The following is a 17,400-nucleotide window of genomic DNA, read 5'->3' as shown; positions in this document are numbered from 1 at the left end:
TAGGCAAAACTTTTATTATTCATCGAACATACATTATGAATATAATTAATCTTGTCAATGAGACAAAAATTCAAGATATTTTAATATAATGAACTTGTTTAATAGCACAAGTTTTGATTTAAAGTTATAACTTATGTTTGATGAAACATAAATTATTTTCCAACATAGTAAGCTGCTTAATTTACCATAAGTTCTAACTTAATAGAAGAAAAATCTAAAACTTATGTCATGCTTGATGAGTAACATAAGTTCTTCCTATGTATTTTTTTTTTGTTCCAAATTAAGGTTATTTTTAAAAAGAATTTATTAAATCTGACAAAAATATTAAGATTCAAAATTCTTGAAGACACGGTATGTTACTTCTTACTTATCTTCGAAATGGAATTTAGGCCCATTGATAGCAAAAATATGATTTTTGTTGGTTAAATGATTAATTCTTTTTATTTTCACGATATATGAACCTTTTAAATCAAAGTAAAACGAGCGTCATGATAAAATGTTAGATTAGAGTCTAATATTTATTTTTTATTTCAAAAGTTATATTTGAATAATTTTTAAAATTAGAGATAAAATTTAACTAGTAAGCTAAAAAGGGGCTATCTGTGCAAACCATCCTAGTAGAGTTGCTAGTAAAATCTGATTATCATCAATGGGCCTATGGGCCGAAAAACTATTCCGGAGGGTAACGATACTCCTTTTATAATGTGTCACTCAAAACCCTAGAGACGCCGAACACCACAGAGGTAGAAGAACAGCAGACGCAATGGGTACGTTCGTCTATCAAATTTCTCTCTGTATTATACTCTTTGCTAATTTGATTCATGTCGAAAATTTAGTTGAAAATGAACAGTCTATAGGTTTTGTGTAAGTTTTTTTTTGTGATTAGGAACAGGTTCGTACTTCTAATTATCTGTTTATCTTAGATAATTGGACATTTTGTTCTAATGATTCTGTTAAACCACTAAATTTTCACTATTATTTGTTGCACTGAACAAAGACAGATCTAGTAATTGAATCAAATAGATATACACACAATATGTCTGCTATAATCTGGCTATGGTGGGAGAACTGGCTCTGGACGTGGTTGTTTCTGTATAGGGTGATTGACAACTCTTCATAAGAAAACGACATCTTGTTCTAATAGGCTATGAGTGGTGTTTCAATTATAGAGTTTGATTTTATGGAATATGCTGTATTTTCCGCTACATAGTTGCCCTTTGATTAAAATTAAATGGTAATTTTATCCCAAATGCACGCATGAGATGAAAATGTGGATATTTTGCCCTAAAAGCTGGATAGGGTAAAGTTTAAATGAGACTTAAAAGTTTGTTTTGGGAAGTGGTATTTATGGATATCGGTGTTGCTGGAATAGTGGCTGGTGTTTGACGTTTGGTGGAAATGCAGGTGCTTACACTTATGTGTCGGAGCTATGGAGGAAGAAGCAGTCAGATGTTATGAGGTTCTTGCAAAGGGTGAGGTGCTGGGAGTACCGTCAACTCCCTTCTATCGTCCGTGTCACCAGGCCTACCCGTCCTGACAAGGCACGCCGCTTGGGATACAAGGCCAAGCAGGTACATTTTTGTTGTGCCTAGTAATATACTCCAAATGTACTTAATGGTAGAATTACAAACATTTTATCTTTTTTGCAAGGTTTGTTCATAAAATAAGTAGTGAGTTTGGATATCTAGTGGAAATGAAGTTTGATTTGTGTTTTTTTTTTTTGTGTTCATTAGCTGCCTATGGTTTAAGTCTACTGATATTTGTCTCACTGTTGGGTCTTATATTATTTCTGGATTATGTTGGAAACATACATCTGTGATTGCCGAGCTGCTTGTGAAGGCTGTATGACCTTTTGCTCAACGTTGGTTTATTTCTGTACAGTTTCTAGATGCGAAATATAGAAATCCATATGCATAATCCTCTATTCTTATACCCTTTCGAGGAACAGTAATAATGCTAAAATCTTTTCTTCATCATGCTAAATGCTACCTTTTCGCATAGTGTGGACTACTTCAGGATTGTGATTGAGATAATTATTTTTGCAGGGCTATGTGGTCTATCGTGTTCGTGTGAAACGTGGTGGAAGGAAGAGGCCTGTTTCCAAGGGTATTGTGTATGGTAAGCCCACCAACCAGGGAGTCACACAATTGAAGTTCCAGCGCAGCAAGCGATCTGTTGCTGAGGAGCGTGCTGGAAGGAAGTTGGGTGGTCTTAGAGTCCTGAACTCTTACTGGATTAATGAGGTATCTGTTTTGACCTTTTTACCTATTTCTTGTACTTCGTAGTGCATTTTTTATGTGCTCACATGCTAGAGTGCAAAGTTAATTGCATTTGTAACTGAGACAAAGAAACGTGTTTTTTTTTAATAATGAACAAATTCAACCACCTTGCAAGCTTTATTGTGATTTCGCTGATAAGCTCCACAAGTTTAGAAGTCTGTGCATCAAGAAATGTAGTCATAATATGGCTTGCAAGTTGGTTGAATTTCTTTTCTGAGTATGCGAACACCACTTCGCAAATGGTTCTATCTCGCTGACTGGGACTTGTAATTTTTTCTATTGTTTAGACTTTGTTTACACATGCTTAATAATGGTAATACATTATTCTTAACCTTATCTAATGCAGGATTCTACCTACAAGTACTTTGAGGTAATATTGGTTGACCAGGCCCATGCTGCTATTCGCAATGATCCAAGGATCAACTGGATCTGCAACCCAGTGCATAAGCACAGAGAATTGCGTGGTCTCACTTCAGCTGGTAAGAAATACAGAGGACTCCGAGGAAGAGGACATCTCCACCACAAGGCTCGCCCCTCAAGAAGGGCAACCTGGAAAAGGAACCAGACTCTGTCTCTTCGCCGTTACCGTTGATCTGCTTGACCTTTTTGAGAGACTGTCGCTTGCTTTATTTTTTGCATTATCTGGTTTTAGCCCTTTTATCTTGAAACATTCAGCTGTTTACAATTTTGAAAAACTAGTTTTGTATTGAAGTATCCATGTTCTTGCTGAACGAGTCTCCTGAACTCATAACAATAGATTCTAGTAAAATTTTGTGTTGAAAGTATATATTTTCTTGCAGCGATTGAGTTTGAAACTCAAATAATAGATTATAGTAGATTGTGTTGAAGTATCCATTTTCATGCAGAGATGGGGTTGCATTCGAACTCAAGCAATAAATGTTAGATGTACATAAACTGGGAACCAAGGTTCAATACATTGACATGAGGTGTCCGTTAGTATAAAAAATTTGTAAAGGTCAAAAATGTTTTTGAACTTTGTTAAATTGAACAAAACCGTCCTCAGTTAATAATTTTTAGACCCCTAACAATTTGCTACATATACTTGTGAAATAAATTAAGAATCAAAATCCTGTGCTATGAAATTAACATTTCTATTCCATTTAATATGGGAATTAATTTTAAAAAAAAGAATAATTAGGAATGTCAATGAATTTTACTCGTTGAATATATTATATAAACAAGTTGGAGTATGTTATTTTGCCCCGTGAATATAATATTTTGACGTGTACACGATAAATGGAAGTCTTAATATATGATTATGACCCGTGAATATAATATTTTGAATTGTACAAAATAAAGGGAAGACTTTGCCGTCTTGGTTTGGTTGGAACATATTATATAGGATTAATTAGAATGTATTATTTTGGGTTAATTGGAATATATTATGACTTGTAAATAAAATATTTTGACCTGTACAAGATATATACCTTCTTTAGTTGTATGCAATATCTATACAAAAGACATACATATACAAAAGAAAAAGAAAGTCTCCTCATGGCTCAACCTTACAGAACTGCTTATCATTTCCAACCTCCCAAGAATTGGATAAATGGTACATTCTTAACACACTCATTCTTTTTCAGAAATATGTTTAATTTTGTATAATCTAGTCTAAATTAATTCTTACTTTTGTTTTTATTGATTTATGTTCGATCGATGGATTGTGTCATTGACTTGAACTGGGAATACATGACATGTCGTTGAATTCACAGATCCTAATGGTAAGTTTTCCAGTCTAGTCATCAATCTTTTGTTCAGAGAACTTGCAATTTTATTACATAGCAATATTGTGTTAAGTAATAGTACTAGCAAATTGTTAAAGTTGTTTTACCAATTCTATCCTCCAATGATGTTGTGTCTGTTGGAAATCTTACGGAAAATACCTTCTTCACAAACACTTGTCTATGCTCACTTTGACAAACTTCATTAAATTTGCAGGACCAATGATCTACAAGGGAATTTACCATTTATTTTACCAGTACAATCCTGAAAGTGCAGAATGGGGAAACATATCATGGGGTCATTCTACTTCAACTGATCTTGTCAATTGGACTATTCATCCTCCCGCTCTTCTGCCTTCAGACACATATGACATCAGCGGTTGCTGGTCAGGTTGTTACGATTTTGTGAAAATATTTCGTTAAGTTATAACCTTATTCAGGAGATCGACATCAAGTATAAATAAATATATTTCTTCACAGGTTCCGCAACAATTCTCCAAGATGGCACACCAGCTATACTCTATACCGGAGGCGATTCACAAAACGTTCAACTTCAAAATCTAGCTGTGCCTAAAGATCCATCCGACCGTTACCTTGTCGAATGGGTTAAATCTCCTCATAATCCAATCATGACACCGCATGAAGAGGAGAAAGAATCGTTTAGGGACCCAACCACCGCGTGGTTAGGGACTGATGGGATTTGGAGAGTTCTTATAGGAAATGAAAGAAAAAAAAGAGGAACTGCTGTTTTATACAAAAGCGAAGATTTTGTTCACTGGACAGAAGCAGAACGGCCTCTGCATTCGTCCAGTGAAACTACAATGTGGGAATGCCTTGATTTTTTCCCTGTCTTAAATAACGGGGAAAATGGACTTGACATTTCGGAGATTTTTTCAGGAATAAAACATGTGCTTAAAATTAGCGCGGCTCGTTCTTTTGTTGATTATTATACTGTTGGAGTGTATGACAATCACAACGATGTGTATACACCAGATGAGGGATCGGTAGACAATGAATCAGGATTACGATTGGATTATGGAAGGTATTATGCTTCCAAGTCTTTTTTTGATAGTGAGAAGAAGAGAAGGATCTTTATTGCTTGGGTTAATGAGTCTACAAGTAAGGAAATCGATTTAATTAAAGGATGGTCTGGTCTTCAGGTAATAATTCAGTTTACATGACCATATATTTTTATCTGTCCATTATTCAAAAACAAATTTAATTTTAAAATTCTCATTTTCCGTAACAATCAAAACTAAAGTTAATTAATTCTCATTGTACTATTACAGTCATTTCCTAGGAAAATTTGGCTGGATAAAGGTGGAAAGCAATTGGTTCAATGGCCTGTCGAAGAAATAGAAATGCTAAGGACAAACAAAGTTGATTTACAAAATACAACACTCGAAGCTGGTTCAAAACGTGAAATTTGTGGTGTCACTGCTGCACAGGTATACTTCTTTCAATGATTTTTCAACAATGAACCGCGAACTTATTTATTAATTCAATCTGTTTGAATTCATTCAGATTCAACCCAAACCCGCTAATTTGACACTCATACGACTATTTATTATTGTTTCAGGCGGATGTAGAAATCTCCTTCTCAATCCCAATCGCAGTGCTTGAGCAGGCAGAGGTGTTGGAATCAAGTTGGACAAATCCACAAGAGATAGCTAACCAAAGTGGTTCATTAGCCAGCACTGGTGTAGGACCTTTTGGGTTGCTAGTTTTGGCCTCAAATAATATTGAAGAATATACAGCAATATTCTTTAGAATTTTCAAAAAGAATGACAAGTTTGTTGTGTTAATGGGCTGTGACCAAAAAAGGTACAAAAATCACCCTAGATTTGGTTTTATTTTGATAACCAATTAATTTTTTTTCTACTTGTAGATTTAGAAATTCATTATAATTTTTTTGAAATGCAGGTCATCTATGGGTCTTGAATATGATAAAACCAATTATGGAGCCTTTTTGGACATTGATCCTCTTACAGAAAAATTATCACTAAGAACTTTGGTAGTTTCACTACCAAATTATACAAATCTCCTAATTTTTAAATTATGCAGCATATTCAAGTTCGAAATATGAAGTATATAAATTGTTGAGAGCAAGGCATGGAATAGATCATGCGATTGTTCTATATGGTGAACTCTATCATAGTACAATACTTCACTTAATCATCTTATGATAATAACTAACATATAATAACCAACTGAAAAATGTTAGATAGCTAGGCTAGCGTGCAATGACTTTCTCTAACAGTAGAGTAGTTCATGAGAGTGACGACTCGGAAGTCTTCCAGACCACAGTAAGAGGGAGCCACACTAATTACTGTGGTTATGCTATTTGGTGGGCCAAAGTAGTCCACAGTGAAAAAACAATATTATGCGAATCTTATTGTGAATAGAGTATATATATCATTTTATTTTATTTCATTATTTTATCATAAAATTGATGAAGATAGTAAATTAAAGTTTATATTGAAAATTTCTAGAATGGTAGCTTAGAAAATAACACAAAACTTTCACAATTTATTCATTCGCGACAAGAAGGGGTTGCTCAGATCGTAAACATTCTCTACCTCCAATCTTAAGATTGTATGTTTGAGTCACTAAGAAAATAAAAATAAGGATCTATTCATTGGTACTTCTGAATGATAACATTTTTTTCTTTTGTAGATTGATCATTCGATAGTGGAAAGCTTTGGTGGAGGTGGAAAAGCTTGCATCACAACAAGAGCTTATCCTACTTTGGCCATCAATGATAATGCCCATATTTTTGTTTTCAACAATGGATCCCAACATGTTGACATCTCCACTTTGAGTGCTTGGAGTCTAAACCAGGCTCACATCAACTGAATCAATAATTAAAAATGTAATTTTTAAAATTTTCAACCACCAAAACATTTGGAGGTACAAATAAAAGTGTTTGCCATGTTGTTTATTTTATAGTTTGTTTGAATCGTTTACTCCTCTTGCATTTATGAAACTACAAGTACATACTTCCCCTTTTTTACTTCTCATTCTTATGCAATAATCTAATTTATAGATATGTACGCAATACTTTTAAATCTTGTAATTTTAAATTTATCACTTAGAATGTTGAAGACATTCTTTTTGAAACATTATAAAAAAGAAGAGTATAATACTTAAATTGAGATGAAAGAGTTGTGTGATATTTTTGTTTGTCATTATTTCACTTACTAATATCTATTATTTTACAATATATAAGGACAATGCAAAGAGTTTTGTAGTCCTTAATTACATTGTAACTATCTGGTTAGCTGGCAAACAAAAGGGTTTTCTCTTCCAAATATATCCTTGTATTTGCTTTTTATTACTTCATATATTAAAGTATATTCAAGCCCTTTTTGGTATTACATAAGCCCTTTTTATGTCTTATTTTTGCCCCTACTTTGTTTCTTTTTTATTTAAGTTGCTACATATATTCAAGTTGGTAAATATAATAAACTTTGATTCTTTTAAAAATTCTTGTAAAGTTGTGAACAATGATGATGTCATCTAATAGAAAAAACTATGCAAAAAGATAATTATCTAAAATGGCGATATATAATAACAAATTTAAAGAATTCATTTGGTACTGAGAGAGTACTCCGTCGATCATATTTTCTTAGTAATTCTAAAATTATCATTAGGTTTCTCTTGATCTTATTTTAAATAATTTTTTCATTTTGAAAATATTAATTTAGGTTTAATGATTTAAAGCAATTATACAATAGAAAATAATTTTCAAAATTGATCCTTAAGAAAAGGGAAAGAAATAAAATTAATAGTTACGTTGATACACTGAGACATGATTTAATTATTTAAATTTAGCTTATCCTAACTTGTTTGAGGCTGCTACATAATTATAATGTTATTATAAAGTAAATTTTAGAAAATGTTAAGGAAAATAGTTTTAAACAAACAATTTGAAATATAATATTTTGACTTAATATGTACAAGATATATGAAAGTCTTCCCTTGCTTGCCGTCTTGGTTAGGTGGTAATAAATTTCTATTTGAGATTAGGTAGAATGTATTATTTCGTATTAATTGGAATATATTATTTTGACTTGTACAAGAGATAGTATGATATATAGTCGATATATAACTTCTTTAATTGTATGAAATATTTGAACTAAGACAAAGAAAGTAAAGTTATTGTTTTTGTCAATAATTGATTCGATAATATTGTAAATCAATATCTTGTCTCCTCATGGCTCAACCTTACAGAACTGCTTATTATTTTCAACCTCTCAAGAATTGGATGAATGGTATATTCTTAACGAGTCTTTTCTTTTTATATCTATGATTAATTTTGTATAATTTAATCTAAACTTTTTTACTGATTTATGTTCGATCGATGAATCGTGTCATTGACTTATAATGTTGGTGAACTTCATATGCATGACATGTCGTTGGATTCACAGATCCTAATGGTAAGTTTTCCTGTTTAGAGAATTTACATTATCTTATACATTTTCTACCTTTATTTAGCAAAAAATATTAGTAAATATTAAGGAGTACTACTACTAGCAAATTGTTTAAAGTTGTTTTGCCTATTCAATCCTCCATTTAGTTCCAACAGTAGTATATATTTATTCGAGCTAAAGGAAATGAATGGTTTTAAACTTTTGATCGCCATTTTTTTAATGAGCAAATCTTGAAGATCAGAAGATAAAAGTGTTGTTCATGAGGGCAATACTTATTAAACTTGAAGTTGCACATAACTTAAGAGGGATAAAAAATTCATTACCATCAATTTTTAAGGACATTCTTGTAAATTATCCTTAACACTGAAACACATGTGGGTCAAATCGTTCACAAATACCAATCGAAAAGTACTCAGGAAAAAGTTTTATTTATATAAATAGTCAGACGAATCCATTGTTTTTTCCTAATTGATATACATAAATTATACACTGATTATATCCAATTATACAACCTGGTTATTTTTAATTTAAGTGGATGATTAGGTGGACGCTATTCAGATTAATTCCTTTTCTTAAAAATAGTTACATACTTTAAGACTATGCTTGACCTTCACAAACTTAATTAAATTTGCAGGACCAATGATCTACAAGGGAATTTACCATTTATTTTATCAGTACAACCCTGAAAGTGCAAAATGGGCAAATATTGCATGGGGTCATTCTACTTCAACTGATCTTGTCAACTGGACTATTCATCCTCCTGCTCTTTTGCCTTNTGGCGACTGTTGTTGCCGCTAAAGGTCTAGTTCTTTTGTAGTGAGTCCTAGTTGGCAACGCTTAGGTGGAAGGATTAGTCCCACATGGCTTGCCACGTCAACAAAAATTTGGGGTGTTAACTCTTGAGGGTATTTGTGGTCTCTTAGAATAACAGCAGGGGCATTTTTTATCCCAAAATGTAACGAAGGATATAAATGATCTATTTCATATAGTTTGGGGGCAATTTTGACCCTTTTCCGTTTAGCAAAAATTATTACTAGTATATTATTAGCAGTAATACTACTAGCAAATTGTTAAAGTTGTTTTGCCTATTCTATCCTCCAAAGTCCAAGTTCCGAGAGTAGTATATACATTCGATCTCAAGGAAATGAATGGGTTTAAACTTTTGACCGCCGTTGTTTCAATGAGAAAATCTTCGATAAAAGTGTTGTTCATGAGGGCAACACTTATTAAACTTGAAGTTGCACATAACTCAAGCGGGATAAAAAATTCATAACCATCAACTTTCAATGCCATTCTTGTGCGGGTCAAATCGTTCACAAGTACGGATCAAAAAGTACTCAGAAAAAGTTCTATTTATATAAATAGTCAGACGACTTTCCCTAGTTAATATACATAAATTATACACCGATTATATCTAATTATACAACCTTCTATTTTTAATTCAAGTGGATGGTTAGGTGGGCGACTATTCAAATTAATTCATTTTCTTAAAAATTGTTACGTACTTTAAGACTATGCTTGACCTTCACAAACTTAATTAAATTTTCAGGACCAGTGATCTACAAGGGAATTTACCATTTATTTTATCAGTACAATCCTGAAAGTGCAAAATGGGCAAATATTGCATGGGGTCATTCTACTTCAACTGATCTTGTCAACTGGACTATTCATCCTCCAGCTCTTTTGCCTTCTGATCCATTTGACTTCAATGGTTGTTGGTCAGGTTGTTGAAATTTGTGAAAATATTATGTTAATTTTTTTTTATCTTATTTAGAAAATTCACATTAAGTTGACATAGGCCTACCTATCAAGCATTATATTTATATGCACGAGTTCAATTGAATTCAGAACCTTCTACGTAGAACTTAAATTTGAATCCAAGGGAATTATACGTTCAATATTAAAAATCTTTTAAGACTGAACGTACAAAATTTAAATTTTGAATCTGCTTTTCATAGGTTCCACGACAATTCTCCAAGATGGCACACCAGCTATACTCTATACTGGAGGTGTGTCACAAAAGGCCAACCTTCAAAATCTAGCCGTGCCCAAAGATCCATCGGACCCTTACCTTGTCGAATGGATTAAATCGCTTCATAATCCAATCATGACACCAAATGAAGATGAAAAAAATTGGTTTAGAGACCCAACCACAGCGTGGTTAGGGACCGATAGAATTTGGAGAGTCATTATAGGAAACAAAAGAGAAAACAGAGGAACAGCTCTTTTATACAAAAGTGAAGATTTTATTTATTGGACTGAAGCAGAGCGACCTCTGCATTCGTCCAATGAAACTACAATGTGGGAATGTCCTGATTTTTTCCCTGTCTCAATTGATGAGGAAAATGGACTTGACACTTCGGAGATATTTCCAGGAATTAAACATGTGCTTAAAATTAGCGCGATGAGTTCTTCTGTTGATTATTATACTATTGGAACGTATGACCATCACAACGATGTATACATACCTAATGAGGGATCTGTAGATAATGAATCAGGATTAAGATTAGATTATGGAAAGTATTATGCTTCCAAATCTTTTTTTGACAGTGAGAAGAAGAGAAGGATCTCCATTGCTTGGGTTAATGAGTCTACAAGTAAGGAAATCAATTTAATTAGAGGATGGTCTGGTCTTCAGGTAATTAAATCTCCCAGTTTACGTGGCCAATTTTCTATCCGTTAATTCATTTTAAAATAATTAATTATAAACTTTACCTTTCATTATATTACAGTCATTTCCTCGGAAAATTTGGCTGGATAGAGGTGGAAAGCAATTGATTCAATGGCCTGTCGAAGAAATCGAAATGCTAAGGACAAACAAAGTTGATTTACAAAATATAACACTCGAAGCTGGTTCAAAACGTGAAATCTCTGGTGTCACTGCTGTTCAGGTATAATTCTTCCTATGAAAAATCTTGTCAATTTCTTTTGTTGATATTATTCGTCCAAATTCAAACCAACTTGCTAATTTGACACTCATTATACGACAGGCTGATGTAGAAATCTCCTTCTCAATTCCAATCGCGGTGCTTGAGCAGGCAGAGGTGTTGGAATCAAGTTGGACAAATCCACAAGAGATAGCTAACCAAAGTGGTTCATTAGCCAACACTGGTGTAGGACCTTTTGGGTTGCTAGTTTTAGCCTCAAATAACATTGAAGAATATACAGCAATATACTTTACAATTTTCAAAAAGAATGACAAGTTTGTTGTGTTAATGGGCTGTGACCAAAAAAGGTACAAAAATCACCTTAGCTTGGTTTTACATTTGAAAAAAAAAGAAGTTGATGTTTTTCAAGAGGTTATATATGTTTTATTTTGATAACAAATTAATTATTTTTCTACTCATAGAGTTATAAATTCATTATAAAATTTTGAAATGCAGGTCTTCTGTGGGTCTTGAATATGATAAAACCAATTATGGAGCCTTTTTGGATATTGATCCTCTTACAGAAAAGCTATCACTAAGAACTTTGGTGAGTTTCACTATCAAATTAATTATACAAATCACCGAGAAAGCAATAAAGTGAAAGCTCATGTGGAGGAGTCTTATAAAAATGATCTATTCATTAGTACTTCTAAATTATAACAATATTTTTTTTTGCCAGATTGATCATTCGATAGTAGAAAGCTTTGGCGGAGGTGGAAAAACTTGCATCACAACAAGAGCTTATCCTACTTTGGCCATTAATGATAATGCACATTTATTTGTTTTCAACAATGGATCCCAACATGTTGACATCTCCACTTTGAATGCTTGGAGTTTAAACCAGGCTTACATCAACTAAATCATTAATCAATGGATGATGATCCATCATTTTAATTTCTTCTTAATCAATTTCAATTTTTTTTTAAATGTAAGTTTTTTAATTCTCAGTCGGTATGAATAGAGGAAACAGAAATTGTGTGCCTTTGCCATTTTAAAAGTTTGAAATATAATAATTATATAAATAGTTACCTAATTAAACTGATGAAATATATATAATGAATCAATCAATGCATATAGACTTCTAAATGTTGTACTAAGTACTCCTGACTTGATCCTTCCTTATCCCAAAAATAGTGATTGACATATTGATTTATTGTAAATTATTTTTAATACTTAGTTTTCAATATTTGAAAAGGGAATAACATGAGTTGGTGCTGTCTAACATAATTTTGTTTTTCATATTCAGGACTTGAATCTAAAATTTCTGATTTAAGAAGGAAGAAATCTCAATTATCCGAATTCCCATCACAATCCATATTTTAATTAATAACCGAATGACTTAGTTTGTTCATCCTTTAAAATAAATGTTCGTGGAAAAAATATTTTAAATATTGACTTGCTTGTGTTGATTATGTACTAGCTGCCATATGTGCCTAAACATCTACTCAATATTATTGTGGTGAGTTGCTGCATTTTGATTGGTTAGCTACTATTTTAATGAGAAAGTTACGTGTCCACAATACTGGCCGTTTAAACATTTGTCTCTTTGAAAAAGACAAAAACGCTTGTGAATTATTGGTTAAAAACGAATACTATTATTTTGACGATAATTGATGCAATTATTATTTGGAAATCAAGTCGGACAATATGAGGTAGAACATAATCCTATCAAGTATCAAATAAGTAGTTTCACGTGATAATATCCACATTCAAAAAAATGGATTGATTATAACGTTAAGCATGTCTCAATCAGAATTGAGTAGTATTGTACTGTATATACTCATCAATTTACAAAATATAAGCTGATATATATTATGAGTAATTTTATTAGTATAAAACAGGCAAAATTGACTTTATTGATTAATGGCTTAAGTCATCGACCACCCCTTAAAATTGTCCGCATAATTCACTTAGACACCTCAACTAAGATTTGTACCTATTGAACACCTAAATTGTTCAAAATATGTACCTATTAAACACAAAATGCTGATATGACAAAAAATGTGTTTTGCACTTCCCTGAAGCGCGTGAAAAGATTCAAAATAGTGTCTTTTTGAATTTTTTTAATAATTTTTCTTTTATTGACACTTGGCATTATAATTAACTTAAAAACATTTTTCTTCTTTCATTTACACTTTTTTCAAAAAAGAAAAAGACCCCACTCCCTACTTATCATCTTATTCATACTTTAGTTTGCAAAACTTTCTTCATTTTAGCTCCAACATTGTTTTTCTTTTTTTTTTTTATAAAAAAAGGAATATTATTTCTTCCAAATATGAAGACAAATGAAAATCAGCAATGAAGATTCAGATTTGAAAGTTTGTATGATTAATTTCAAATCTCATAAAAATAGGGAACAAATATGAAGAAGAAGAAAGAAGATAACTGGTTTTTACCTATAAAAAAAGTTAGCCGATATTTATTTATCACAATTTTCGAACAAAGATTCTTACTCAAATTCATATATAAACCTATTAAATTTATCAAAAATGACATTCAAAAATTTGAAAGAATTAATTTTTAACTATCAATTTCATTTTGTCATCGATGTAAAAATGAATAATCACCAGCAAAATTTTCTTTCTTCTTCACTCTTAGTATGAAAATGTATATATATATCTTTTTTAAAAGCTAATCTTCAAATTATTTGAAAAGAATTAGGTTTTGTGATTTGAGAAAGAATGTGTTTTGGGAAGAAGATGAAGATGAAAGGGGGTTGGGTAGAATAGGTTGACATTTTCATTTTTTTCTTTTTCTTTTTTAAAAAATTAGATACAAAAAGTGATTGAAATAATTTTAAACAAAATTATTTTTTTTTATAATTTTCGGGGCCCAGTGCCACATGTTATTTTTTAATTAGCCATTTTGCCACGTCACCGCAAGTGTATCACACACTCTTCATATATTTTGCTGATTATCAAAAAATGCTTAATAGAAATAATTTTTGAATTGGTAAAAGTGTTCAATAGGTTCTAGTCTTAGTTGAGGTGTCTAAGTAAATTATGCGGACAATTTTAAGGGGCCGCTAATGACTTAAGCCTTGATTAGTTTTTATAATTTAACTGACCATTAAAGTAATTTAACTCAAATTGCTTGACAGTTGATTGTGTTGGATTTTATATCCTTCAAGGAATAATTTATTTTAATGTTGAATATATTGACTCATATTTAATTTCATGATGAACAGCTCATCTAGGATCCCTCATCTAGGCCTCACCATATATATTGTGATGAGTTGTTTGATTTTGATTTGTTAGCTATTCCAACAAAATAGGAAAACCACATGTTTACAATAATGCCTTTTAGTCTCTTTCAAACAGCCAAAACCACATTATTATTACGAATTCAGCAAAATTCAATAATTTTAGCTTAAATTTATATTTGTATTAGAAAATTATTTAATACATATAGATAACATATCACGAACTTAATAAGAAAAAAGAAAAGAAAATTATAATCCAAAATTCATAAATTTAAATTTTTGGCTCCACTTCTGCTCGTGAATTATGGGTTACAAGAATATCACGTTAACGCTATCTAATATCAAGTCAGACTAGATGAGATGCATACCGAATAAAGTCATAGTTTTATCATGATGGCAAGTGGCAACTACTAATAATGTTCGAGTGAATTATGACCTCTATTATTGCCAATATATGATTATATTGCCTATCAAGATCTGAATGTTTTATGAATTTCATTTTGGGACACTTAACTTATCCAAAATCCACTTCTGGCCTACAGAAAAAAGACTATTTATTCCACCTAGTGACCCCTTCTCCCACTTTTCTACTCATAGAGTTATAAATTCATTATAAAATTTTGAAATGCAGGTCTTCTGTGGGTCTTGAATAGGATAAAACTAATTATGGAGCCTTTTTGGATATTGATCCTCTTACAGAAAAGTTATCACTAAGAACTTTGGTAAGTTTCACTATTACATTAATTATACAAATCACCGAGAGAGCAATAAAATGAGAGCTCTTGGGGAGCTGTCTAATAAAAAGGATCTATTCATTAGTACTTCTAAATAATAACAATGTTTTTTTTCCTTTACAGATTGATCATTCTATAGTAGAAAGCTTTGGCGGAGGTGGAAAAACTTGCATCACAACAAGAGCTTATCCTACTTTGGCCATCAATGATAATGCACATTTATTTGTTTTCAATAATGGATCCCAACATGTTGACATCTCCACTTTGAATGCTTGGAGTTTAAGCCAGGCTCACATCAACTAAATCATTAATCAATGGATGATCAATCACTTTAATTTCTTCTGAATCAATTTCAAATTAAAAAAAAATGTAAGTTTTTAAATTCTCAGTCGGTATGAATAAAGAAAACAAAATTGTGTGCCTTTACCATTTTAAAAAGTTTGAAATCTAATAATTATATAAATAGTTACCTAATTAAACTAATGAAATATATATAATGAATCAATCAATGCATTTGGACTTCCAAATGTTGTACTAAGTACTCCTGACTTGATCCTTCCTTATCCTAAGTATAGTGATTGATATATTAATTTATTGTAAATTATTGTTAATACTTAGTTTCCAATCAAGATATTTCATACGTTATTAACAGGGAAAAAAATGAGTTGGGGTTCTCAACGTATCTTCTTTTTTTCATATGTAGGATTTAAATCTGAGATTTCTAATTTAAGAATGAAGAAATCTCAATTGTCCTATCACGATCCATCTTAATAATTAAATGACTTGGTTGGTTCATGTTGGACTTTTAAATAAATGTTCGTGGAAAAATTTATTTTAAATATTGACTTGCTTGTGTTGATGATGTACAAGCTGCCAAAAGTGCCTAAACATGAGTATATTATTGTGGTGAGTTGCTTCATTTTGATTAGTTAGCTACTATTTAATGAGAAAATAACGTGTCCACAATCCTGATCTTCTAAAATTTGTCTCTTCGAAAAAGCCCAAGACCCTTGTGAATTATTGGTTAAAAACGAATATTATTTTGACGATAATTAATGCAATTATTATTTGGAAATTGAGTTGGAAATATGAAGTAGTACATAACCATCAAATGATTTATATAGTATATATATATACTTGCTTTATTCTAGGGTGTCAAAAAGATAAATTGATTATAACGTCAAGCATGTCTTAATCAGAATTGAGAAGTTCAGTATTGTACTATACATACTCATCAATTTACAAAAGATAAGCTGACACATATATTATGAGTGATTTTATTAGTATAAAACAGGCAACTGACTTTATTGTTTAATTTTTATAATTTGATTGACCATTAAATAATTAACTAGAATGATTTTAATAGTTGATTGTGTTGGATTTTTTAACCTTCAAGGAATAATTTATTTTAATGTTGAATATATTGACTCATATTTAATTTCATGATGAACAGCTCATCTAGGATCCCTCATCTAGGCCCCGCCATATATATTGTGATGAGTTGTTTGATTTTGATTAGTTAGCTATTCCAACAAAATAGGAAAACCACATGTTTACAGTAATGCCTTTTAGTCTCTTTCAAACAGCCAAAACCACATTATTATTAGCAATTCAATAAAATTCAATAATTTTAGCTCAAACTTATATTTGTATGAGAGAATTATTTAATACATATAGATAATATATCAAGAACTTAGTAAGCAAAAAAAATAAATTATAATCCAAAATTCATAAATTAAAATTTTTGACTCCACTTCTACTCGTGAATTATGGGTTTCAAGAATATCATGTTAACGCTATCTAATATCGAGTCAGATTAAATGAGATGCATAGTTTAGTTTTATCATGATGGCAAGTGGCAACTACAAATAATGTTCGAGCGAATTATGACCTTATTACCAATATATGAATATATTGCCTATCAAGATCTGAATGTTTTATGAATTTCATTTTGGGACACTTAACTTATCCAAAATCCACTTCTGGCCTACAGAAAAAAGACTATTTATTCCACCTGGTGACCCCTTCTCCCACTTTTAGAGCAGACAACATTCTGTTTGGCAGAAAAGTGAAAAAGAAGTGT

At 31.5% G+C, this 17,400-nt stretch overlaps 3 protein-coding genes across 3 annotated transcripts; all 3 read left to right on the top strand.

The window, feature by feature from the left end:
• Positions 1-635: 635 nt before the first annotated feature.
• LOC125874551 (60S ribosomal protein L15) lies at positions 636-3,064 on the top strand. The gene is made up of 4 exons (XM_049555453.1): positions 636-767; positions 1,405-1,571; positions 2,046-2,243; positions 2,626-3,064. Exons 1-4 carry the CDS (start codon positions 764-766, stop codon positions 2,869-2,871), a joined length of 615 nt encoding a protein of 204 aa, XP_049411410.1. The 5' UTR covers positions 636-763; the 3' UTR covers positions 2,872-3,064.
• A 665-nt stretch (positions 3,065-3,729) lies between these two features.
• LOC125874552 (beta-fructofuranosidase, insoluble isoenzyme CWINV3-like) lies at positions 3,730-7,069 on the top strand. Its single transcript, XM_049555454.1, has 8 exons — positions 3,730-3,852; positions 4,013-4,021; positions 4,239-4,412; positions 4,502-5,181; positions 5,311-5,469; positions 5,601-5,845; positions 5,945-6,035; positions 6,698-7,069. The coding sequence occupies exons 1-8, from the start codon at positions 3,741-3,743 to the stop codon at positions 6,875-6,877; spliced, it is 1,650 nt and encodes a 549-aa protein (XP_049411411.1). The 5' UTR covers positions 3,730-3,740; the 3' UTR covers positions 6,878-7,069.
• A 1,168-nt stretch (positions 7,070-8,237) lies between these two features.
• LOC125874545 (beta-fructofuranosidase, insoluble isoenzyme CWINV3-like) lies at positions 8,238-12,240 on the top strand. Its single transcript, XM_049555446.1, has 8 exons — positions 8,238-8,295; positions 8,452-8,460; positions 10,004-10,177; positions 10,413-11,092; positions 11,187-11,345; positions 11,445-11,689; positions 11,838-11,928; positions 12,061-12,240. The coding sequence occupies exons 1-8, from the start codon at positions 8,238-8,240 to the stop codon at positions 12,238-12,240; spliced, it is 1,596 nt and encodes a 531-aa protein (XP_049411403.1).
• Positions 12,241-17,400: the final 5,160 nt, after the last annotated feature.

The sequence above is a fragment of the Solanum stenotomum genome, chromosome 8 (genome assembly GCF_019186545.1).
Source record: "Solanum stenotomum isolate F172 chromosome 8, ASM1918654v1, whole genome shotgun sequence".
In the NCBI taxonomy this organism is placed as follows: Eukaryota; Viridiplantae; Streptophyta; class Magnoliopsida; order Solanales; family Solanaceae; genus Solanum; species Solanum stenotomum.
Note: the sequence above shows the minus strand (reverse complement) of the source record. Positions and strands in the feature narration are given on the sequence as shown.